The 26,024-nt window shown below is 36.9% G+C and overlaps 1 protein-coding gene across 10 annotated transcripts in view; it reads right to left on the bottom strand.

Annotated features, from left to right (window-relative positions):
* NARS2 (asparaginyl-tRNA synthetase 2, mitochondrial) overlaps positions 1–26,024 on the bottom strand; it is a 135,718-nt gene that overhangs the window by 96,627 nt on the left and 13,067 nt on the right. For all 10 annotated transcript variants that reach the window (XM_077867216.1, XM_077867211.1, XM_077867215.1 and 7 more), the window contains exon 5: positions 24,758–24,838. In XM_077867216.1, the coding sequence (XP_077723342.1) occupies positions 24,758–24,838 (81 nt within the window). The remainder of the gene's footprint in view (positions 1–24,757; positions 24,839–26,024) is intronic.

A 26,024-nucleotide genomic window follows, 5' to 3' on the forward strand; every position in this document is an offset into this window, starting at 1 on the left:
TCTTCAACGCTAGCAGATTAGGCCAAACTGTTTTCCAAAGGAGTTAGTTACACCAATGTCTTTTGCCACCAGCAGTGTATAAGATTTCATACTGCATTATATCGATATTCTCAGTGGATAGTCTGTGCTCACATGGGGTTTCCCAAGATCCTTTCAGGAGACTCATGAGGTCAAAACTACTGTCATAATAATAGTAATGAGTTATTGGTCTTTGTCATTCTGTTGATATTCTGACAGTGCAGTAATAATGGATAATACAACTGGTGTCCATTCAAATCAGGCCTCCTAACTAATCAGGTTAGTCTTTGTGTGCAAAGGAAAAGCACTTGAAAGAAATTAAAAGTGCTACTTCAGTGAACACATAAATGATAGGAAAGCCAAACAGCCTTATTACTGGTATGGAGAAAGTTTGAGTGGTCTGGATAGAAGATCAAACCAGCCACAAAATTCCCTGAAGCCAAAACCTAATCCAGAGGAAACTCTAACTCTCTTTAATTCTATGATGGCCAAGAGGTGAGGAAGTTGCACAAGAAAAGTGTAAAGAGGTTGGTTCATGAGGTTTAAGGGAAAAAAGCTGTCTCTACAACATAAAAATGCAAGGTGAAGCAGCAAGTGTTTATGGAGAAGCTGCAGCAACTTATCCAGAAGATCTAGCTGAGATAAATCATGATGGTCACTACACTATAAATTTTCAATGCAGATAAAATAACCCTTCTAGCTGAGTGAAGTAAGTCAGTCGGAGAAGGACAAACATTATATGTTCTCATTCATTTGGGGAATATAAATAATAGTGAAAGGGAAAATAAGGGAAGGGAGAAGAAATGTGTGGGAAATATCAGAAAGGGAGACAGAACATAAAGACTGCTAACTCTGGGAAACGAACTAGGGGTGGTAGAAGGGGAGGAGGGCGGGGGGTGGGAGTGAATGGGTGACGGGCACTGGGTGTTATTCTGTATGTTAGTAAATTGAACACCAATTAAAAAAAAAAAAAAAAAAAAAAAAAAAAAGGAATTTGTAAGTAAGAATAAACAGGAATTTATAAAAAAAAAAAAAAAAAAAAAAAAAAAAAAAAAAAAATAACCCTTCTATTGGAAGAAGATGCTATCTAGGACTTCTACAGCTAGAGAGAAGTCAGTGCCTGGCTTCAAAGCTTCAAAGGACAGACTGACTCTCCTGTTAGGGACTAATGCAGCTGGTGACTTGAAGTTGAAGCCAGGGCTCACTTACCATTCCTAAAATCCTAGGGCCCTTAAGAATTATGCTAAATCTACTGTGTCTGTGCTCTATAAATGGAACAACAAAGCCTGTATGACAGCACATCTGTTTACAACATGGTTTCCTGAGTATTTTAAACCCACTGTTGAGATCTACTGCTCAGAAAAACAGAGTCTTTTCAAAATATTACTGCTCATTGACAATGCACTTGGTCACCCCAAGAGCTCTGATACAGATGCATAACAAAATGAATGTTGTTTTCCTGCATGCTAACACAACATCTGTTCTGTAGGCAAGGGGTCACTTTGATTTTCAAGTCTTATTATGTAAGAAAGACATTTCATAAGGCTATACTTAACCATAGATAGTGATTCCTTGGATGAATCTGAGCAGAGTAAACAGAAAACCTTCTGGAAAGGATTCACTATTCCAGATGCCATGAAGAATATTTGTGATTCATGGGAACAATTCAAAATATCAACATGAACAGGAATTTGGAAGAAGTGGATTCCAATCCTCATGGCTGATTGAGAGGGTTCAAGACCTCAGTGGAGGCAGTAACTGCAGAGGTGGTAGAAATAGCAAGGGAACTAGAATTATAAGCAGAACCTGAAGATGTGACTAAATTGCTGCAATCTTATAAAACCTGAGCAGATGAGAAGTGGTTTCTCATGGATGAGAAAAGAATGATTTTTTTTGAGATAGAATCTACTCCTGGTGAAGATGCTATGAGGATTGTTGAAATGACCACAAAGGATATAGAATATGACATAAACTTATTTGATAAAGCAGCAGCAGTTTTGGAAGATTGACTCCAATTTTGAAGAAGTTCTACAGAGGGGAAAAAAGTTAGTAACAGTATTGCACGCTATATAGAACTTGTTCCCGAAAGGAAGAGTCAACTGATGCAGCAGTTTAAGAAATTATTACAGCCACCCCAACCTTCAGCAGCCACCATGATTAGTAAGCAGTTGCCAACATCAAGGCAAGACCCGTCACTAGCAAAAAAATTACGATTCACTGAAAGCTCAGATAATGGTTAGCATTTTTTTTAACAATAAAGTGGGTTTTGTTTTGTTTTTAAAGTAGGCTCCACAGCGAGTGTGGAGCCAATGCTCCGCTTTAACTCACAACCCTGAAATCAAGACCTAAGCTGAGATCATGAGTCTAACGCTTAAAGGACTATGCCACCCAGGTGTCCCAGCAATAAACTATTTTTAAATTAAGGTGTATATATGGTTTTCTTAGATATAATACTAATGCACACTTAATAAACTACAATATAGTAATAACATAATTTTTACATGCACGGGAAACCAAAAAGTTCATTTGACTAGCTTTATTGTGATATTCATCTTATTGCAGTGGTCTGGAACTGAACCTGCAGTGTCTCTGAGGTATGCGTGTAGTATGAACTGGGAAGAGTATTCCAAGCACAAGTGAAAGCCAGGAAAGACATCAGTACATTATAATATCAGTACAGATTCTATGATATAACTAATCTTCAAAAAATTACCATTTGTTGAACTGTGGTATCAAAGAAGAATAACCCTAATAATCTGAAAAGGCATTAGAATACTCCTTTTCCAATTACGTATCTACATGAGGCTAGATTTTCTCAATATATTTCAACTAAAACAACACATTACAACAGAATGAAAGCAGACACAAATAAGAGAATCCAGACATCTTCTATTAGTCAGACATTAATGAGATGTGCAAATATCTAAATATTTTTACAAATTCTTTTTGTTTTAGAAAATATGTGTACTTTCATAGACAATATTTACACTAAAATAGGAGTCTATTAACTTTAAATGAAGTAATAAAGATTTAAAATTATTCTCAGCTTTGATTTCTCGGGGATCCCTGGGAGGCGCAGCAGTTTGGCACCTGCCTTTGGCCCAGGGTGTGATCCTGGAGTCCCGGGATCGAGTCCCACATCGGGCTCCCGGCATGGAGCTTGCTTCTCCCTCCTCTTGTGTCTCTGCCTCTCTCTCTCTCTCTCTCTGTGTGTGTGTCTATCATGAATAAATAAATAAATCCTTAATAAATAAATAAATAATTAAAAAATAAAATTATTCTCAGCTTTGATTTCTAATGTGACAAATATCAATAGAATATAACTCATATAAATAAAAGCTTGTCAGGATCCTCTGTAACTTTTTAGCGTAAAGGGGGTCTAGAGAATGCTATACAAAGACAATTTGTCGCCATTAACAGGAAACAAAGTGAGTTTTTTAAACACAATCAAGGTCTAAAAGAGAGCTTTAATAAATAGAAGATGTCCAAAAGGAATTACAGGCAGAAGTCTCACAGTCTCCAATATTGAAAACTTCCAATCAAACCTCAAACTTCCTGCCAGAATAATCTTCATAAAACTGAAATTTTGATTACTCTGAAAACAATACAAAAATCCTTTGATGGCTCCCCAAAGCCTCCCTTGAAGTAGCATAAAAGAAACTTCCTTATAAAAAAAAATGCAAAGAAAAGAAACTTCCTTCTCTGCCATTGACCTTCTGAAGTTTTCTTGTTCTAATTTGTACTTACTCTGTACACTCTAGTCAAGTTTAATTGCAAATGTCCTCGCTAATCTCTAAGTCTTTGTACACAGTACATTGCTCCCCCTACCCAGATGTTCTAACTGGATTTACTTGTCCTTCAAGATTCAGCTAGCTCATAAATCATTTGCCCATGAAAACTTCTTACTACTAACAGCCACCCCTAATGCCCACTCTGAAGCCTAGACTAGGAAGAGGACCCTCCTATGTACTTTCCACAATAACTTGTAAAAACTAGTCATTATCAAGGCACTGTGCTAGACAAAAAGACAAGGCAATGAATAAAAGAGCCCTCTCTGAGAGCTTACATTGTTTATGAGGAAGAAAGAAAATGAGCATGTAAACTAATAAAGATTCAAGATAACTACAAGTTGGGATAAATGAGTCAGGGATCGGGGGTGGGGAGGGCAGTGCCATGAAGCAGCAACGTACCAGCAGGGAACTGATATCCATGGATGAGAATGTGTGTACTCTACAGGAATATTTTAGGCATAGAGAACAGCCAGTGGAGAGAGTTCAGGAATTAGGAAAGGGCTTCCTATATTTGAGGAATAGAAGGCAGGTTACTGTAGCTTGAGAAGATTAAGGATTAGAGAGTGTTAAAAGATTCAGTTGGAGAGGCAGGCAGGAGTGAGATCATTGTAGTGCCTTCATAAATCATGATAAGAAGTTACGATTTTATTTTAAGAACACAGAGTAACTACTGAAATATTTTAAGCAGGGTTTTGGCATGATGTGTATTAAGATTATACTAGTGTCTGAGAGGAGTACAGATAACAAAAGAATAAGTGTAAATGGAAAGACTAATCACAGGCAAGAAAGGACAGTACCTTGAATTAGACAGGTAACATTGGAAATAGAAATGGAGAGAATGAGAATTGACATTGAGGTAAATCAACAGAATCTCCTGATACATTAGATGGGGGGTTGAGGAAGACAGGCAGGCAGGAGAAGCACAAATTAAGTTTCATTTCTAGGTTGTTTACTTAATAAGCAACTCAGAGGATAGCAGTAACTTTTACTGAAATGGAAAAGACTAGAAGAGGAAGAGGCTTTGGAGAGAAGAAATCAAGAGTTCTATTTAAGACACATTTTGTTTGAGTGTACACTAGACATCATAGGAAAAACATTAAGTAGGCAGTTGCTTCTATAAATCTGGAGCGCAGAAAGAGAGGGTAGGACTGGAAATAACAGTGATCATCAGCATTCAGACAGTACAAAAAGCCTTGAAACTGAGTAAGATTACTGGAGGAGAGATCATGGATTTGTGCCTCTCAATGGTGATGATGTTTCCTAGCAAATATTTTGGAAACTTCTAGGGGGATTTAGTAGACAAGAGTCAAGGTTGTCCTGGAGTATGTACAGAGTCCTACATAATAGACTTTTTCTGGCAATCTCTCAACTTTCTGCTAGATATTCATATAGGTGGTCGGTGTAAAATGACCAAACAATAAAGATTTGAGCTGCCTGATAAACAGTTATTACTTTTATCTAAGTTTACATATTGGGTCATGGTATAAGATTTTATTTGGAAACAACTTCTGAGCAAAAACATGTGGGAATCACAATAGATGATTTTAAAGTTATTCCCACTCAAATAGGCTGTGATTCAACTAATTTTGCCTGCTCACATAACGTTTATTAGTGCAACACAATGTAACAATGTAACCCACCTTTCTCTATCCCGCACAACAGAAAATTTTCTTGTGCTAGAAAAGAGAAACCAAGAACTACCAAAGTTTTTAAATGCGACTATTCCAGGGAGTTTCATATTATGGGGGTCTAAATTTGTTTCTTTGAAGATTTCCAAGAAAATATTAAATAAGTATTTCAAATTGCCCTCTGGCTATCTGTTCTCATAGCAGAACAAATATAGCTGAGGAGTTTCAAAATCTCAAGGGAATGAAAGAGAAAAACCCACACAAATCTGACTCTGCCTCCATGTAAAATACGTAGCAAGGAGAGAGTACGGAGCAGTAAACTGAATAGTGGAAAATAATGTAATCAACAATGGAAAATTTATTTAGTCTCCAAGTTACTGAAGCACCCACATCCTATTTTACTTCCTTTTACCCTTTTTGTCTTCTAGTTTGTTCTCCCCTCTTCCACCCCCACATTTCCCCCCATTTCGTTTATCTCAGGGAGGATAAGTCAAGAACAGAATGTATAAAGATGAAGCATGGTACAGAAACCTAAAAGGTCTAAAATCAAAACAGCATGCCCCTGCTGGATATAACCCTAATCTGCAATTTCCTTTAAAGAGCATGAAGGGAAGAGAGTACTTAACCATCTATACACTCCATGAAACCAGTGAATATTCTATTTTCTTTCTTTACCCTAAGGGTTTATTGAGAGGCTATGCCTTTAGCGGTACAGATAATAAATAATCAAAGAATCTTTGAGTTAAGTGAGACCTTAATATAACTTCCCTTTAATTAAAAAAAAAAAAAAAGACCCTAATGCTTAAAAATGTGTTAAATGTTAAGTCGAATGTCATAACAAACAGGTTTTTGGCAAGACTTGTGGTAAAATCCAGATTTCTTAGCTTCTAGTATGATTATCTTTCTAATATATACTAGGATGCTTCCCTATTTTTTCTCCTGTGCAGTAGAAACAACACAATAGGGCAGCCACGGTGGCTTAGCGGTTTAGCGCCGCCTTTAGCCCAGGGTGTGATCCTGGGAGACCTGGGATCAAGTCCCACGTCAGGCTCCCTGCATGGAGCCTGCTTCTCCCTCTGCCTGTATCTCTCTCTCTCTCTCTCTCTCTCTCTCTCTCTCATTCTCTGTATCTCTAATAAATGAAATTAAAAAAAAAAAAAAAAAAGAAAGAAAAGAAACAACACAATAGGATTCAAGATGTTTTAAAAAAAAAGTATGTAAACCTCTCCTAAGTATGGAATTCTGATTACATAAAACAAAACACAGAGACTAAATCTGTCACATAGTCCCCAAAGATTGGTGGTTTAGTAGTTTTATGTTCCTGTCAAGCTGTGTCTCAATGGGGGCTGCTATCATGCTATAGGAATTGCCCTGACATGCCATAGACTGCATCTCATCTATAAAAACTAAAGCCAAGAGAAACAGGCTCAATAAGTAGCATTCTACTTTGCTGGTCATGGTAGTTTTGAGAGGCTCCTGCTATTAACAAGCCATGTAAATAGTCATCTCAATGATCTAATAATCTTCAGTAAGTCCAGTTCATGTTTCCATACTTTCCAATTGCTACGAATCTGTATCTTGGTGTACACTGAACTTCTGGTATAAAAATAATCTTTCTTAAAATAAAGATCCATTTACATTCCAGAACACCCACTAACTAGAACACCCACCCTCAGCCCTGAGAAAGGTTTTACTTTGGCAACTATTTGATCAGCAGAAAAGGAAATTGTTAGCTCAGACTGTTTGTAAACAGTCTGCTTTCCTGCTGAGCAGTCTGAGAAAAAAGAACACAGAATCTAGAAAGGGGCCTGATGTCTTTAAGATCAGAGGGTGAGGCTGGGGCAAAACAAAAGGTGAATGCTGCCTTACTTTTTTTTCTTTCCCAATAGAAACAATGCTAATTGCCAAAAGTCAAATTTGCTCCCAAATATGAAAGGGTCAGGGAAAATGTACCAACCATTTTGTCCATTATCACTGAAAAAATATTAATTTTGGCATATTAGTTGTCAGGCTGGCGCTGTAAAGATGGATATGACATGCACATAGCTCCTTAACTATACTCCCATCCCATCTTCTAGCCTCTGCAAGGGAAGGGAAATCTACTGTCCAGAGTTAAGTCCCAAAGCCACTTGTACATACCAAGTAAATGAGCATTCCCCACCCCCTCAACTTACTGAGATAAGGGAAAAAGTGAGAATCTGAGGAGGAAGAGGTGAGAGGAAAATATTCAAGCAGTAAATGCAAATCTGGAATATTGCTTATCAGAAACATTGCCTTTTAGTTCTTTCTGATCATAAAAGCATTGGTTCCAAACCTTTTCTTCATCTTTAACACTTAAAAACTTCTTTCAAGGGCCTGGGTGGCTCAGTAGGTTAAGCAGCTGTCTTCAGCTCGGTGATGATCTCAAGGCCTGAGAATAAGCCTCCATCGGGCTCCCTACTCAGCAGCGAGTCTGCTTCTGCTTCTCCCTCCCCCCCCCCAACACTCCCAACTTCATTCTCTCATTCCCTTAAAAAAAAAAAAAAAAAACACCTTTTCTTTGCTCTCTCCTTTCCATGTTTACCACTGCTATCAAGATCTTGTGCATATGACTTTGTACCTAGGTTTTAGGTCAATGACATACCCATCTCCTCCCTAGCTCCTTCTTGGTAGGGACTATATTATATTTCTTTTGTCCCTCCTAAAGTACTTGGCTACCACTAACCATAATAGGCACTCAAATCTTCATAAAATAAAATTGCACCAAGCATCCTGAATCCTTATCAAATATCTATGAAAGCTAGTCCCTTATGTCCCATACCTCCTCCCAGTACAAAAACTGAATCCAATCAACAATTAAAAGACAACATATTTTTTTTAAGGCTTTTATTTATTTACTCATGAGACAGAGAGAGAGGGGCAGAGACACAGGCAGAGGGAGAAGCAGGTTCCCCACAAAGAGCCTGATATGGGACTCTATCCCAGGACTCTGGGACCATGCCCTGAGCCGAAGGCAGATGCTCAACCACTGAGCCATCTAGGTATCCCAAGACAACATATTTTCCCTCAGTTCCTGTGTAGAACAAAGCAAGATAACGATACTTGGGACAGAAGGGCTTGGCCGTCCTTTAACGCTGGTTGTGGTGCTTAAGAATAAACTCTTAAAAGATATAAATTTCATCATTTTGGTGCTATTCAAACATTATCACAGAAAGATTTATATCACTTTTGGGGATCAAAGTATCTCCTTAAGTCAACAATGTCAAAGAATGCTTCCTTCAAGGATGGCATCCATAAAATAAGTGTCTGATTTTCAACAAAAACCCATTCCTCAACACAATTAAATGGCCATGGCCCTAAAGAGAATAAAACCAAAAGGGTTTCTAGTATTTACGAAGCTGACCTTTTCCTTCCATTTATGACTGGAAGCTGACCTTTTCCTTTTCCTTTTAGTTAAGAACTAACTAAATTCTAATGTCTGGACTAGCAACATTAAAGTTCAATGTTAAAAAAAAAAAAAAAAAAGGAAAGAAAAAAGGAAAATCCAGAAAAGGAGCATTATACTTTATTTAATTTTTAAAAACGTTTTATTTATTTACTTGAGAGAGAGAGAGAGCAGGGGGGAGGGACAGAGGGAGAGGGAGAGAGAGAATCTCAAGCAGACTGTGCACTGAGAACTGATGGTTACTAGAAGGGAGGTGGGTGGGATGGTGGGGGCAATAAGGGATAGGGATTAAAGAGTATACTTAACATGATGAAAAAGATTAAAATAATAAAAACAAAATTAGCAATGGAAACAACCATTTGTAGAAAAAAAAACCCCAATCTCCATATTAAAAGTTTAAAGGTCTCTAGGAGATGTGAACTAGCCAACCCAACTAACTGGGAAAATATAGGCCAGGAATAGAGATGATAAAAAACAAAAGAAAATGTGCCTGGTACTGACATGCATAAACTACTTTCTAAATATATCCAGAATCCAACCACATTTTAGGATCCACCATTTCAGCTCTGGTCTAAACTCCTATCATCTGTCCATCTGGATTATTGCATTAGATTCTTAACTGGTTTTTCTTCTTCTGTACTTATCCACCTACTGTTTATTCTCCATACAGCAGCCAGAATGATTTCATTAATACTTAAGTGATTTATGTTACTTCTTTGCTTAGAACTCTGAAATGACTTTTCTAACTCAAAGTTCTTACAATGGCCTGTAAAGCCTTATATCTGAGGTTTCTAGTGGGAATGCTACTGATTATCACAATGATTAGGGAGAGGTATTGGAGTTTAGAGGGTACTACCAGAGTTTCAAATATCCCATGGCACACTCATGTGCATTATGTGAATTTTGTTCTTTAAATATACTCTGAATTTTCTAGAATGCACCCTCCATGTTAATTAATGTGTTCCTCCAAGGGAAATCTGCACTTCGTCTGGTATAGGATTCTATCAAGAATTATTTACTATAGGGGCACCTGAGTTGCTCAGTCAAGTGTCTGACTCTTGATTTAGCTCAGGTCATTATCTCAGGGTCATAGGATTGAGCCCCAAGTCATGCTCTGTGCTGAGTATAGAGCCTCCTTAAGATTCCCTCTCCCTCTCCTTCTGCCCCTCCCACCCCAAGCACCTGCCCACTTTCTTTCTCTCCCTAGAAAATGAAAAAATTATTTACTATATCACAAAATCCTGCCACCATTAGCAATACTTTTCATGGCATTTGAGTCACTAATGTAACATACCTCTTTAAGTCCTAATTTACAGCTCTCAAGGTCAGCAACTCTACATAATGGCTACTTGTATTCTAGACTTGTCATACCACTGCATTCATATAACAAAATATGCAAACTATATTACTTTCATCTTATGTCTTCTTTATAAGGAAGTTGGGAACACTGAATTGTTTTCTTTTAAAAATTAAGTGCATAAAAAGCTCTACTATCTATATTTCACTTCAGGAGAGAAAAAGGGATTATTACAATATATTTGTTATGAAGAAGAGTGCTATACCTCATAAAGTACATCATCACAGCACTATATAATCTGTGATGACTCCCAACCTACTACATCAGTCTGCTCTCATCTCCTGCTCTTTGTCCCCTCATTCACTACATCTACATTGGCCTTCACGGTTTTTTCTTGAAAACTTTAGGCAGCTTCAGGCACAGGACCTTTGTACTTGCTGTTCCTTCTGACTGGAGGATGTTCTTCCCCCAGGAAAGAACATTACTCACTCCCTCACATCCATGGTGTTTTTGTTTGAGTATCTTCTGAGTTTTTTTCTGATCACTCAATTTAAACTTGAATTCCCCCACAATTTCCTAACCTCTTTTCCTCCGACTTTAATTTATTCCACTGTATAAATCACCATCTGTTCTGATTACTGCTGAGTAACATAGCACTCTAAACCTTAGTAACTTAAAATAAATATCTATTGCTATCTTTCATGATTCTATGGGTTACCTAGGTCTATCTGGGTGGTTCTTGCTTAGGGTGTCTAATGTGGTTATTGCCAAATGGCTGCTGGGACTGAAGTCATCTGAAGGCTCAACTGGGCTAGATATCCAAGATGACTTCTTCAACTGCAAGGCTAGTACCTTAGCTGGGATGGTTCAAACAGCTGGGGGCTGGCCAAGAAATCTTTATCTTACCACTTAGCTTTCTCACATGACTAGTGTGCACTAGCTCAAAGCATGATGGTCTCGTGGTAGTCTCAGTCTTTTTATACAGATGCTGGCATCCACCAGGGCAAACATTTCAAAAGACCAAAGGCAGAAACTGTGAGGTTTTGACCTAGCCAAGGAAGCTTCATTTCTATCTTGCTCCACTGGTTACACAGAAATAGCCCAAATGAAGTGTGGGAAGGGACAACAGAAGGGTTTTAACATTGGGAAGCAGAGTACACTAGGGAGCTATCTTTAGACGGTTACTACAATACCTAATACACTACATTATTTTGCTTACTGTGGTTCCCTTTATACAAGTATACATACATTCTTGAGGAAAAAAACTTCTGTGTACTTTTTCACCACTAATATTCCTAGCACATGTTATTACTCAATATTAGTTGAGGAAAAGAATTAATTATTGCATTAAGTAAGTGATATGCATCACCTTATATTCACTCAATAACAGGCTTGTTTCTCACTATAGGCTTCTCTCCCTTCTCCAAACTCCTACCAATTTAACTTTCTGGAAGGGGACCTGAGATGAATCTGGGTTCTTTGGTGAGCAAAAAGTGAAAGACAAAGTTGGGAGCAAAAATCAAAGACAGAAATATCAAAAAGGATCACAAATTGCCTACTTTATCCTGAAGACATCTCTGATCACTCTAGCACCTAATTTCTCCTTGACAGAGAACTCCCCTCGTAACCTTATAAAATAAAATGAGAAGCAAATCTGAAATTTAATAATTCTGTACAAATTATTCTATGTAATTCTCCTAGAAAATCCAATTCAACATTTAGTTATTCTGCCTAGAGTTTCATGTGCCAGTTTTATCTTCTGGATAAAGAATGATTTCAGGACCAGCTGATTTTATTTTACTTCTTAAGATTTTATTTTTAAGTAATCTCTACACCCAATGTAGGGCTTGATCCCAAGATTGGGCAAGAGTCACATGCTCCACTGAGCCAGCCAGGTGCTTCTCGCTCATTTTAATTAAAAAAACAAATTTTAATAAGTAATTCTCAACACGTGACACAATGTAAATCTGTGCATACTAGAACATAACAGAAAAAAAAAATGAACTAGCTAGTGAATTCTCCTAGTTGGTAGAGGCAAAAGAGCTATAGGGAGAAAAGGACGTTGGTCATAATCACCTAGCTTTTTAAGCTTATGTCTACATTTAATGTCATATATTTAAGAGTTTCTCCAGAGGCAGGAGCTTTCAATATTGACAGCACCTGGTAAGCTTTAAAAATTCCCCATGCCAGGTTATATCTCAGACCAATTAATTTGAATTTCTGGGAGGAAGAGCCAAGGCATTCATATTTTTTAATGTTTCTAGGTGAATTAAATATGCAGTCAAGATTGAGAATCACTACCTTAAATTCTCCCTTCTCTTGTACCTCATTAGTCTCTTCTAAATAAACAGCATAAAAAATATGGGAAAAAAATTTAATTTTTTTCAAAAGAAGGTAAAAAAGGGAGGGATTTTTTATTTTATTTTTATTTATTTATGATAGAGAGAGAGAGAGAGGCAGAGACATAGGCAGAGGGAGAAGCAGGTTCCATGCACTGGGAGCCCGACGTGGGATTCGATCCCGGGTCTCCAGGATCGCACCCTGGGCCAAAGGCAGGCGCTAAACCGCTGCGCCACCCAGGGATCCCCAGGGAGGGATTTTTTAAAGAAAAAAATGACAAAGGCACAAAATGTTTACAAAAATCCAAATGCAGAGCAATCACAATAAACATTAGTGGACAAAAGTAAACAGGAAAAGGGCAAAGACTAAGCAATTAAATGTTTTTAGAAACCTATGCTGTATGCTATCTCCAAGATACATATTTTAAACATCAGACCAAAAAAAAAAAAAAAAAAAAAAAAGGTTAGCAGTAAAAAGCATGCCAAATACTGATCATAACCAAGTTGGTATGGTTAAATTACTATCAAACAAAATAGACAATAAGGCAAGAAACAAAGCTAGAAAGAAGATTGATTTCGTCAACAAGTAGTTCTAAATTTGTGTATACCCAATAACATGGCCTGAAAAACATATAAAACAAAAATTATAAGAAAAAATGGAACAGAGGGTTTAAAAATATCAGTAAATGGCAGATAAAGTATATTAAATATCAATAAGCATATTATATATCTGCACAATTTAATAATCTTGTTCTAACATCTATATTTTGAACACTGAATGCAGTAACTTGAAAAATATACTTTCCAAAGATATACAGAACATTTATAATACTACAAGAAATATAAAGTGCCCAGGAATAAACAGAAAAAGGTACTCATGATCTTTACAAAGAAAATGATTAAACTCTATTGAAAAGATCTGAAAAACTCCTAAATATACAGAGTGATATATACTATGTCCAGGGATAGGAACTCAATACTATGAAGACACCAGTTTTTAACTGATCTACAGAATCAGTGTTATCCCAAATAAAGGCCAAATAGGGATTTTTTTTTTTTTTTTTTTTTTTTGGAGCTTGTCAAGATGATTGATCAGTTTAGATGGAGGAGAAAAGGATCATGAATAGCCAAGAGACTCCTTAAAAAGGGTAGAATGTGTCTTCCACAAAGTAAGATTTCTCAGCTCAGCAGTTTAGCGCCATCTTCAGCCCAGGGCCTGATCCTGGAGACCCGAGATCGAGTCCCACATCGGGCTCCCTGCATGGAGCCTGCTTCTCCCTCTACCTGTGTCTCTGCCTCTCTCTTTTTCTCTGTCTTTCATGAATAGATAAATAAAATCTTAAAAAAAAAAAAAAAAAGTAAAGTTTCTCCAAGAGCTACAGCAATAAAGAGAATGAAGCACTGGCATATAGATAAATCACTGGAATAAAATATACAAAAACACACATATATATGGAAACTTGATTTATGACAAAGCTGGCAACTGTGATCACTTGAAGAGGAATTAACTATTCAACAAACTATTGAAATAGTTATCCATTAAAAAAATTGGACTCTTACATTATAATCAGAACTCTAGTTAGATTAAAGACATACATATGTAATGTACAAATTATAAAATTTTTAGGAGATAATAAAGGATTTCTTAAACAAGATTCAAAAACACAAACCATAAAGGAAAGGACTGAAACTTGTCAACATTAAAATTAAGAATTGTTTATTAAAAAACAGTGTAAATAAAAAGGCAAGCCACAAACTAAGAGAAAACATCTATAATAATACACTCAACAAAGGGTAAATATTATCCGGAATGTAAAAACACTGATATGAAAAGACAACACAATAGAAATTATAGAAGAGGAAATGAGTGGCCAATAACTATAAGAAAAGATTTCCAATCTCAATATTTGTTAGAGAAAAGCAAATTGAAATCACCTCAAGATCTCATTTTATCCCATTCTATATCCATGAGATCCTTAAAAATTTAGAAGACCAAAAATATAGTGTTGGCAAGGATGTGGAACAGCACACCCTACTGGTGGGAGTTTAAATTCATTCTTTACAGTAAAAATCTGGATTTATAAACATGCACTTGCACTATTTTGTATATACTCTCAAAGGCATATTGGAATCACCCAGAGAGCCTTAAAAAATACTAATGCTTGAACCTTATTTCCCAGAGATTTGGACTGAATTGGAACATGACACTGAGGGGAAAAAAAAGAACCCACCAGAAAAACCCAAACCCAAACCCAAACCCCAACTCACCATAGAATAGTATGATTCCATTGTATTAGCTAAAAACCATGCAAAAGGAAACAACATTTTGCTTACAGGCACACATGTGTGATAAAACTAATTTTTTTTAAAAGCACACACAAAAATAATTGGCACAGTGGGCCAAGAGGGAGATGGAATGGGGAAAGTACAAAGTGGGAGATCAAAGGTACTAATAATGTTCTATTTCTTAAGTTTAGTAGTGAATACAGGTGTACCTTCTATACTGTCTATATAGCTTTTATTATTTGGTATCTATGTGATATTTAATAAAATGAACTAAATAGAACACCTGGGTGGCTCATTGGCTGAGCATTTGGCTTTGGCTTACAGTGTGAGCCTCGAGTCCTCGGATTGAGTCCCAGGATTGAGTCCACATCAGACTCCCTGCTTGGAGCCTGCTTCTCCCTCTGCCTGTGTCTCTGCCTCTCTGTGTGTGTGCGTCTCATGAATAAAGAAATAAAATCTTTAAAAAAATAAAATTAAATTAATTAAGCATTACTAATAGGTTACTTATACAAAAAAAGAGCAGTACTTCAAGTTCTTATCAACAGTAAGTTATCGTATATGCTATTATTTGTCCCTCCCCCAGGAAAATAAAAGGTTGTCTTTGAAGAGCAGCCAAAAAGAAAAGGCAAGGATGCTTTACTTTAGTGTGGTATTCATCTTTAATAGTAGTCTACTATCTCATAAAGAACCTTTAACCTCAAAACTAAAGTTTTGGTATCTTTTCTCAAAAGCCAACTTTAGGAGTCAATGTGGTATGTACAAACAGCATTTACATTACAGCCAAACAGATCTTGTTTCAACTACAACTCTGTCCCTTACTGTGTGGCTCTGGTAAGTTTGTTTGTTTTTAATTTGAGCCTGGTTTCCTCATGTAAAAATAAAAGATAATTTATTCAACAAGCATTTATGGAACACCTACCATGTGGCCAGAGAATGTGCCAGGTATTCTACAACAATGTACAAGAAACAAATACATGGTTTCTGCTCTTCCAAAAGCAAATTAATTCCTATTTCAAAGGGTTGCTGAAAATATCATATAATATAAAGGAATTTGAAATGGTGCCTGAAATCTACTTGATATTCGATAAATGTTTTTTTCTCTTTCTTTTTTTCCTTGGATTACTTCAAGCTACTAAAATGGGATTACTCCTTTTAGAAGCCCTGTCTAGTGGTCTAACATTACAAAAAACATCAGTGAAATAACATCTATGATAGTAAAGTACTATACAAATATTAGCTGACTTAACATATTGTACAAACATTAGATGTTATCAGTCTTATCTATCATCAAATTAAAATGCTGGCACCTGAATCAAAGCAAAACTACTTTAAAATTATGAACCCAAGCATTATTGGATTCAGATTCACAGTGTTTTTATATTTTTAATGATTTGACTTAAAATGTATCCTTGTAATATCTGCAATTTTCTTTTAATATGGCTAGCTTTCAAAGTCACATTATTTTGGTGGCATTTATTATTGTAGGATTTTGTTTTTCCCATTTAAAAATATCTTGCAAATTCATGTTGCTGAGAGGCAAAACGGAAATAACTCTGTAAGTCAAATAGCACTAGCACAGTACTTTTCACAAGAAAGGAGAATTAACAAATATTTACAGGATGAAGCAAATAGTGCAATTTTAGTTCAGTTGTGTGGCTGATGGGATTAGATCATTTTAAGAATGCACACCACTTGGTGGATGCTGTATGTAGGATGGAAGAAATAGCTCAATCTTCTGAATAAGATCTAGTAGTAGGCTGTATTGGTTCACAGTCTGAGGGATTTTTTTTTTTCAAACCAAGGTGTTGATTCACAAAATCATCACTTCACACTAGAAGCAGCAAAAAACACGGTATTGAGTCAGTTCTCTTCTCAGTGCCCTTGAAAACAGATTTGCTTCTCTTAATCTAGTGTGGCATTTGCTTTCCTTTTCCTCTTTAGTTTTTTCATTGAAAAAGTAATATATCTGGTTAAAATTGGAGAAGAAAAGTTAAAAGATTTGGTAACACGCTTTGACAGATGATTCATGAAAAAGCAGCACCCACACATATTACTGACAGAAATAAAAGTTGGTACAAACTCTCTAGAGAAAAAGTTAACAGTGGCTGTCTATGGCAAGGAGAACTGGGGTAGCTGGGAGTCAGGGGTGGGAGGGAAACAAACTTTTTACTTTACACTCTTTGTAACTTTCGAACAGTGTAACTTTTCCGTATAATTTTTGTTTTTAAGCAATACAAGCAGATGATTAAAAATTCAAAGCATACAGACCAGAAGGCCCCATGCCCCAGGCAAACACTAGTGTTGAGTTCTTATCTATTTTCCTAGATATGTCCTAGGCATTTTTCACATGCAGAAACTAGGCCTTCTTAACAGAAATAAACATCATCAACAGAAAAAGACTAATCTTAAGGCTGAAAGTTCTGCAAAGCTAAAAGAGCCCACAGAAAATATTAATCAACAAGTATCCAAGTGTCTCACCACTGTCAGGTAGTTCCCTATAAGAAACTTGCAATCTAGATGAGGAAATAAAATAGATGTCAAGAACAAGTGAATGTCCAAAGAAGCTATATCAACTGAACACAAGGACTTAGAAGAAGGAAAAGCTTAATGGCAGCTAAAAAAGCTATTTTGATAAGAAGTTTGACCTGGCTTAGTCCTCATACCATCTAAAAAGTTTAAAAGAAACAGGTAAGAATATTAAAAAGTGCAAACATCAAGCAGAATCAAAATGACGTGTGCCATAAAGTTTAGCCATTAAAACTTACAAGCACCCAAATTCCTGAGGTCCAGTAACTTATTACCATTTCTAGAATGCACAACAATTTGGAAAAGAGAAAGTTTTGGTGCTTACATCAATCTGCTCCTGCATATTAAGTTTTCTTTATTTTTGAATAGCAATTTTAAGTTTTCATATGTGTCATCTCACTTAATCCTTACAACCTGTAATCATTGTGTTAATCACAGTTTACAAATGAGGAGATCGAAGAATGTGGTAGTAAAAAGTAGTCCAAAGTAACCAGCCTTGGGGATCCCTGGGTGGCGCAGCGGTTTAGCGCCTGCCTTTGGCCCAGGGCGCGATCCTGGAGACCCGGGATCGAACCCCCACGTCGGGCTCCCGGTGCGTGGAGCCTGCTTCACCCTCTGCCTGTGTCTCTGCCTCTCTCTCTCTCTCACTGTGTGTCTATCATAAATAAATAAAAAAAAAAAATTAAAAAAAAAAAAAAACAAAAACAAAGTAACCAGCCTTTTTTTTTCCCTCCTTTTTTAAAACTCTCACTTTTGGCATGACGGGGGGTGGGGGGGTCTGCAGACCCACTCCTCAGTGAAACTGATGAAAATTATAAAATAATAATAAAAAAACAAACCATACCCCTACCCTAGCCATTTGAAGTCCCTGGAAATGGTCCTAAGGACATACAGCAGATGAAGAAACATCTACTCAAGAAAATCTACTAAAGCTTGGTAAAGACAAGTGGTGTTTGAATGACAACCCACTCTCCCTCCCTTCCCTATCACAGCTCAGCAGGGCAGAAATTCCACTCCAGACTGAGAAGACAAAGACAAGGGCTCTTTTGAACCCCAGCTCCCAGTCAGAGGACTAACCTTAGCAGGAGGGGCAGCATGTCAGCATTTCTCACCTTGCCCATGGCTAAGTGCTGCTGAAGCTAAGTCCTACGTGAGCATGGCCAAGAAGTGGAGGCTCCCTTCTGCCCAGGGGCTGCTGGTCAGGAGGCTTTATCTTGAGCAAGGCAGTAAGACTCCAAGGCCCTGATTCTCTTGCCCAGGCTCACAAGGTGGGTCAGGCAAGTCTGGGAGACCTGGAGCTGCAGCCACCCACTCCACTGAGCTTGGTTCCTATATCAGAATGTCACTTAGATGTGTCCATTGTCCCAGCCTCCAGCATTACAGCCTTGTTCAGAGATTTCCCCTGGGGATAGAAGCAGAGCATAAAATACTTCCCCAAATCTCTTTTTTAAAAGGAGCTGACTTCATTTGCAACAGAGTGTAGAGAAGTTCAAACCTAAGGGTTCTTTTCAAAAAAATAAAAATAAAAAGGTCATGCTGAAAGGCAAATGGGAGGTTATGGACACTGGAGATAAAGGTCAAATTGTAGACCTGCTAATTTGCTGGAGAGAAACTGAGAGCAGGGAGGAGACTTTTTGGGCCCAGGATAAATTTCAAACATTGACTTTGGGAAGCATACCTTTAAAGGAGCCTGAATTTGACTGGATCAGTCTGTGAATACTGCTGAAAAAATAGAGCAATCAGCCTGGAATTTTGTGGAGTTTCAGGGCTGGGTGTGGTCTGGGAAAGAGACAGCTAAAGAGAATCTGGTCAGAATCAATGCCATCTCTAGATGATTGTAGGCATACCCAAAGCTGTGTTAACCAGGGCATATTCAGAGGCTTCACACTCTAGGGGAATGAGGGGACAGACTTGTTTCTAAGATAGAAAAAGAACTCCTATAACTCAACAACAAAAAAGACAAATAAGCCAATTAAAAAATTGACAAAGGATTTAAATAGATATTTCTTTAAGGATATACAAATGGCCAAAAAGCATACAAAAAGATATTCAACATCCTCTGTCATTAAGGAAGTGCAAATCAAACCCACAATAAGATACTGCACCATTTCAATGGCTATAATCAGAAACTGAAAATAACAAGCACTGGCAAGGATGAAGTAAGAATGGAACCCTCAGGGCACTAGCGTGGCTCGATTAGCATCAGACTCCTGATTTCAGATCAGCTCCAGATCTCAGTTTAGTGGGATTGAGGCCCCAATCAGGCTCTGTGCTCGGCAGTGTCTGCGGGAGATTCTCTCTCCTTCTCCCTTCCCCAACTTGTGCACACGCTCTCGCTCTCTCTCAAATAAATAAATAATATCTTAAAAAAAATAAAATGGAAGTGGAACCCTTAAACATTGCTAGTGGGGATATAATATGGTGCAGCTACTATGAAGAATAATATGGCACTTTCTCAATAACTTAAACAAGAATGACCATATAACCCAGCAATTCCACTCCCAGGTATACACTCAAAAGAAACTAAAAACAAGTATTCAAACAAAAACTTGGACACAAATGTTTATAGCAGCATTATCCGTTATAGCCAAAAGGTGGAAACTGAATGCCCATCAATGAATGGTTAAACAAAATATGGTATATTCACACAATATAATATTATTTAGTAATAAAAAGAAATGAAATTCTGAAAAACGCTACAACAGAAGCCAGACGCCAAAAGGCCACATATTGTATGATTCCATTGATATGAAATACCCGTAACAAGAAATCCACAGAGCCAAAAAGTAGATCAGAGGTTATAAGGAGCTAGGTAAGGGGAATGGAGAGCTTTTGCTATAGAGTTTCTGTTGGAGTGATGAAAAAGTTTTAAAAAATAGACGGTGGTAATGGTAAATATAATTAATGGCAATAGCCAAACTGTGGAAGGAGCCTCGTTGTCCATCAAAAGATGAATGGATAAAGAAGATGTGGTATATGTATACAATGGAATATTACTCAGCCATTAGAAACGACGAATACCCACCATTTGCTTCGACATGGATAGAACTGGAGGGTATTATGCTGAGTGAAATAAGTCGGAGAAGGACAATCATTATATTGTCTCATTCATTTGGGGATTATAAAAAATAGTGAAAGGGATTATAGGGGAAAGGAGAGAAAATGAGTGGGAAATATCAGAGAGGGTGACAACATGAGAGATTCCTAACTCTGGGAAACGAACAAGGGGTAGTGGAAGGGGAGGTGGGTGGGAGATGGGGTGAGTGAGTGATGGGCACTGAGGGGAGCACTTGATGGATTGAGCACTGGGTGTTATATGTTGACAAATCGAACTCCAATAAAAAAAATATTCATTAAAATAAATGTCCATATTAAAAAATAATAATAACAATTAATGGTAGTGAACTGTACACTTAAAAATGGTTAAAATGGTTATTTTATGTAACATATATAACTACACACACACACACACACACAAACACACCTAATGCCAAACTCCAACATGCAGTATGAGATGCAGCATGAAAATCTTAGTATGACACTCTTCACAGTATGAGATTCAGATACAAAATTACACGTCTTCTGGGTTTCATTTAACAGGCTTATACTTTCAGTTCATTCTTAGCTTTAAAGGGTATTTAAATGTATACATTCTAGGCTTGAACAATGTTCCTATTATATGAAGTACTATTCTTAGGTTTTCTCAGCCTAATTTAATTTTATGATGTGTGACCATTTATCTATCACACTTTGGCATAGCAGAATTGTAATTTTAAAAGCTCAGATATGAATTACACATTTACATATAAATTGTGGAATGTCCAAAAGCAAAAAGCAAACCCAGTAAGATAAAATTTCATATCCTCTAGGTATGGCTATAATAAAAAAAAAAAAAAAGAAGGGCAATAACAAAGGTTGGCAATGATGTGGGGAAACAGGAACACTCATGCATTGCTGATAGGATTATAAAATGGTACATCCACCTTGAAAAATGGTTTGGCAGCTTCTCAAAATATTAGACACCGAGTTGTTATATGACTCAGCAATATGACCCAAGAGACATGAAATCATTTGCTTATTGAAATGTTTTCATAAATGTTCATAGTAGCATTATTAATAATAACCAGAAGACAGAAACAATCCAAATATCCATCAACTGCCAAATGGATAAACAAAATATTGTACATCTATACAATATTTATGAATATAAAAGGGAATGAAGTACTGATAAATGCTATAACACAAACGCACCTCAAAAATGTGCTAAGGGGATCCCTGGGTGGCACAGCGGTTTAGCGCCTGCCTTTGGCCCAGGGCGCGATCCTGGAGACCCGGGATCGAATCCTACGTCGGGCTCCTGGTGCATGGAGCCTGCTTCTCCCTCTGCCTATGTCTCTGCCTCTCTCTCTCTCTGTGACTATCATAAATAAAACAAAAACAACAAAAAAAACCAAAAATGTGCTAAGAAATAACAGCCAAACACAAAAGACCATATGTTGTATGATTCCATTTATTTGAAATGCTCTCCAAAAGGCAAATCTATAGAAGGTAGTTTAGTGGTTACCTAGAACTGAGGGTAGGAATGGTAAGGGACAACTATTGGGTACTAGGTTTCACTTAGGGGTGAGGAAAAGGCTCTGAAATTAGATTGTAGTGATTGATGTCTGCACAATCTTGTGAATATACTAAAAACCATGGAACTGTATTTTTAAGTGAGTAAATTTTATGGTATATAAAATATATCTCAATAAAGTTGTGTCTTTAAAAACCTGCTCCATCATTTTGTTCCTATAGCCACCCAACTTTATTTCCTATATTACCAATATGAACCTTCAACTGTGTTCATTCTGAATCCATTGCTTGACTCTGCTCACATTGTTCCCCTACTGGGAATATTCTCCCTAGATTTCACTCCAGTCACAAATTTATTTTGACTATTTTCCTGACCAAGTCAATTCCTCATTGACCTAATTTTCTTCTAAAGTCCATACCACTTGCAATTGTTAAGACTGTAATCCCAAATATATACATAAAACAGTTTTATCTTATGTCCCATTAATAGCTAATTTTTGCCATAATCTCTAATTCTTGCCTTTAATCTCTTTTATCTTCTCAGAGACAAGCTGGCATCTTAAACACAGATGGTACAAATGTCTACCGAATAACATATGTATGTCTTAATGCAACTTCCTACATATGTGTTCAGTAGTACCCAAGCCTTAACAAATATCCAAAGTCTTAAAACAGGAAACAGAAAGGAAGAAAAAGGAAACTAAAATGATGGGACATTTATCATTTCTCAACAGTGTATTAGAGAAGTGTATGTTTTCACTATTTATTTCAAGGTGGCTTTTTACTGCTGTCCTCAAATCTGGGTGTGCACTAGGCATACTTATCTTTTTTTTTTTTTTTTTTAAAGTAGGCTCCATACCCAGTGTGGAGCCCGATATAGGGCTTGGTCTCATGACCCTGAGATCATAACCTGAGTAGAAATCAAGAGTCTATGGCTTAACCTGCTTAACCAACTGAGCCACTCACACACCACAAGAGAAGGAAGAATTTAAATATGAAACTCAACTTTCTCCTAACAGTAGGGTGCCAAGATTCAAACCCCAACACCTTTACATACAGTCAGGACAATATTAACACAATGAAGATCAGAAGTACTAGACAGAGGTGTGTGAGGTGGGAATAAAAAGGTTCTACTTTCAAAGTTTAGAGGGTGAGCAGGGGCAGGGGACAAGTCTTAAAAACCAAACTTCTGAAAGCAATAAAGACAGTAGGTCATAGCAAAAAGCCACAAATTGCTGAAACCTAGATCTAGAGCCTTACTGCAGGAGCCTAGGACAACATATTCAAAAGCATTTCTTTCTGGTACCCTGAACAGGGAAGTCTAATTCTACTATGTGAAATTCCTCCACCTGGCCCTGAAATGCTACAAACATAAAACACTTCTCATTGTTTAATATCAGAAAAATGTGTTTTCCCCTTCCTCTGTATTTATACTTATCTGGTAACTTGCCTTGTGTTGTTTAAATTAGGCCAAAATACACATACTGTAATCATTCAAACTTGCTTATGGGATTTCTCTGGTAGCAAAGGAGTTATCTTCAAATGTATCACTATTTCAGTTTGTTACATTTTTTTTTTTTACTTGCTTAATTTGGGTCTCTTTAATAATTACTTGCTTATTTGCAAAACTCTTTAAATTATAACTTTCCTTCCCTGTCATTTTGTTTTTAATATTCAGTGGTTTACATTAAGGGATTATGAAATGTATTTAAGGTGGGTAATTCTTCACTTCAACAGTCAGCAGACTAGTAAGGTGCAAAGAGAAAATAAACAATATAAACACCTAGAGGAGAATGTTTTTCACAATTTATGTATTGTTATTTTATCATTTGCCTGCCTTCTTTGAACTCACATTTATAGATGCTAACACTCCCAGTTTAAATGTTCAATGAAGCATTTTTATTCTGCTTTTTGCAGAGGCTATCTAGATTTCTTTGAACTATGTATGAATATAGACAGCACTTGATTATCATTTTGAATAATGACTTCAACATAACAGGACAACTTCTCCCAATGAATACTTTGTTATAACAAGAAGGAAAGCATCATTATCAGGAGTCCAAAGTACTGAACCAGAGTAGAGCAGTTATTTACAGATCTTGTCATTTGATGGAATCACCCAGATGTATAAATAAGAATCTTGACTTCTTAAAGAAATCACTGAATAAATGAAAGAAATACAGAAAGCACCATTTATCAACATCCATTTCTCTCTGTCCATTATTATACTACTGGCCAATGATGTTAAATAGCTTGTGAAATTGGTAAATGAAAGGCTTTCAACTGCCTTCAAGTAAGAAAAACTAGTAACTTTTAAATAATGTATAACAAGGGCAAGCTGACAATGCCTGGCATATACTAGGAGTTCAAAAAATTATTGCTGAACAAAGAACTAAAATCAGAGCTTTCATGAGGTACATAGAGCATAAATAATTTCTTACAAAATAAATGTGTTTCTTAAAGATTTTGGAAAAGAAAATATCTACATTTGTATTTTCTTATTTTATCTTTTAAAATATGACTTAAATCCCAAAATATTAATTGGGGGTTGAATGTCCATGAAAGAGATCTTAAAAATCTTCATTATAATCTCTTCAAGTTTCTCTAGTTCATCAATTCACAGTTATACAAGGAGTACAAATGGAGTACTAAATTAAAAATTCATTCCTTTCAATCACAATGTCAGTAATACAGCCAGTAGGTCAGGAAATCAGAGAAGTTTTAATTTTCTATATATATTTTTTAAGGATTACTATTGACAAAACTTCAGGTTCTAGTTATGGTCTATCCACACAACTGTTACTAAATTTAAAGCAAACCCACAGAAGAAAAATATCGAAAGCAACCTATCCCTCAAGATGGGAAGCACAACTTACTTCAACTTGAAACAGTTCTCCAGCTCCCTCACAGTCATTGGATGTGATTATTGGAGTATGAATATGCACAAAGCCATTGTCCTGGAAGAAAAGAAAAAACCCACCTTTCTTTAGCATATTTGTATAAAAAACAATTTTAAGAACACATTATTTATTATACTACTAAAAGAGCACTAAAAGAATGCCATATCAAATCTATAACCCCCAAAGTATAACTATTGAGGTATCAAGGTGAGTATTTTACTATGCAGAGAGGCACAAAGAATTTAATTTTATTTTATTTTAAATATTTTATTTATTTATTCATGAGAGAGACAGACTGAGAGAGAGAAAGGCAGAGACACAGGCAGAGGGAGAGAAGCAGGCTCCATGCAGGGAGCCTGATGTGGGACTTGATCCCAGGACTCCAGGATCACACCCTGGACCGAAGGCAGGTGCTAAACCGCTGAGCCACCCAGGGATCCCCACAAAGAATTTTATTTTATTTTATTATTATTTTTTATTTTTTATTTTTCACAAAGAATTTTAAATCAAGAACTGACTTAGATACTTTCTAGTCCAATGTGATTTCAAAGATAAGGAAATTGAGGCCCAAAGAGATTTTTTTTTTAAAGATTTTATTTATTCATCCATGATAGACACAGAGAGAGAGGGAGAGGCAGAGACACAGGCAGAGGGAGAAGCAGGCTCCATGCTGGGAGCCAGACGTGGGACTCAATCCCAGATCTCAAGACCACGCCCCGGACCAAAGCCAGGCGCCAAACTGCTGAGCCACCCGGGGATCCCCCCCAGAGAGATTTAATGACAAATTCACACAACTAGTCGGTTGCAAAAACAGCCAGTACTGGAACCTAGGCCTTTGGGATCTCTCTAGTGTATTTTTAATTCCCACTTCTCTCACACACTGGTAGTGACTCAATACACACACACACACACACTCACTCGCTCGCTCACTCAAGGCTAGTACATAATGATGTTGCCTTTGCTGTTTACAAAGTGATCAATGTGAAGTTTGGTATTTGGGGAAGAGACCCCCAATTATCATAAACTACCAAAAAAGGAGAAAAATTAAAGTTGACAAATAGGGACTGAATAAATAAATAGCAACAAAAGCAGAAATGATTTTTAGGAAATCTGTCATTCAGTTGATGGCACGGTACACTACACATGGCAGAGGCAGTGCATTTCCTTTGCCTCAAGGAAGATTCTGAGCAGCAAATCCATCCATTACTGAGGCGCCCAACTGCAATTCTTCCGCTCCAAAGTC

Source organism: Canis aureus, chromosome 23 (genome assembly GCF_053574225.1).
Source record: "Canis aureus isolate CA01 chromosome 23, VMU_Caureus_v.1.0, whole genome shotgun sequence".
In the NCBI taxonomy this organism is placed as follows: Eukaryota; Metazoa; Chordata; class Mammalia; order Carnivora; family Canidae; genus Canis; species Canis aureus.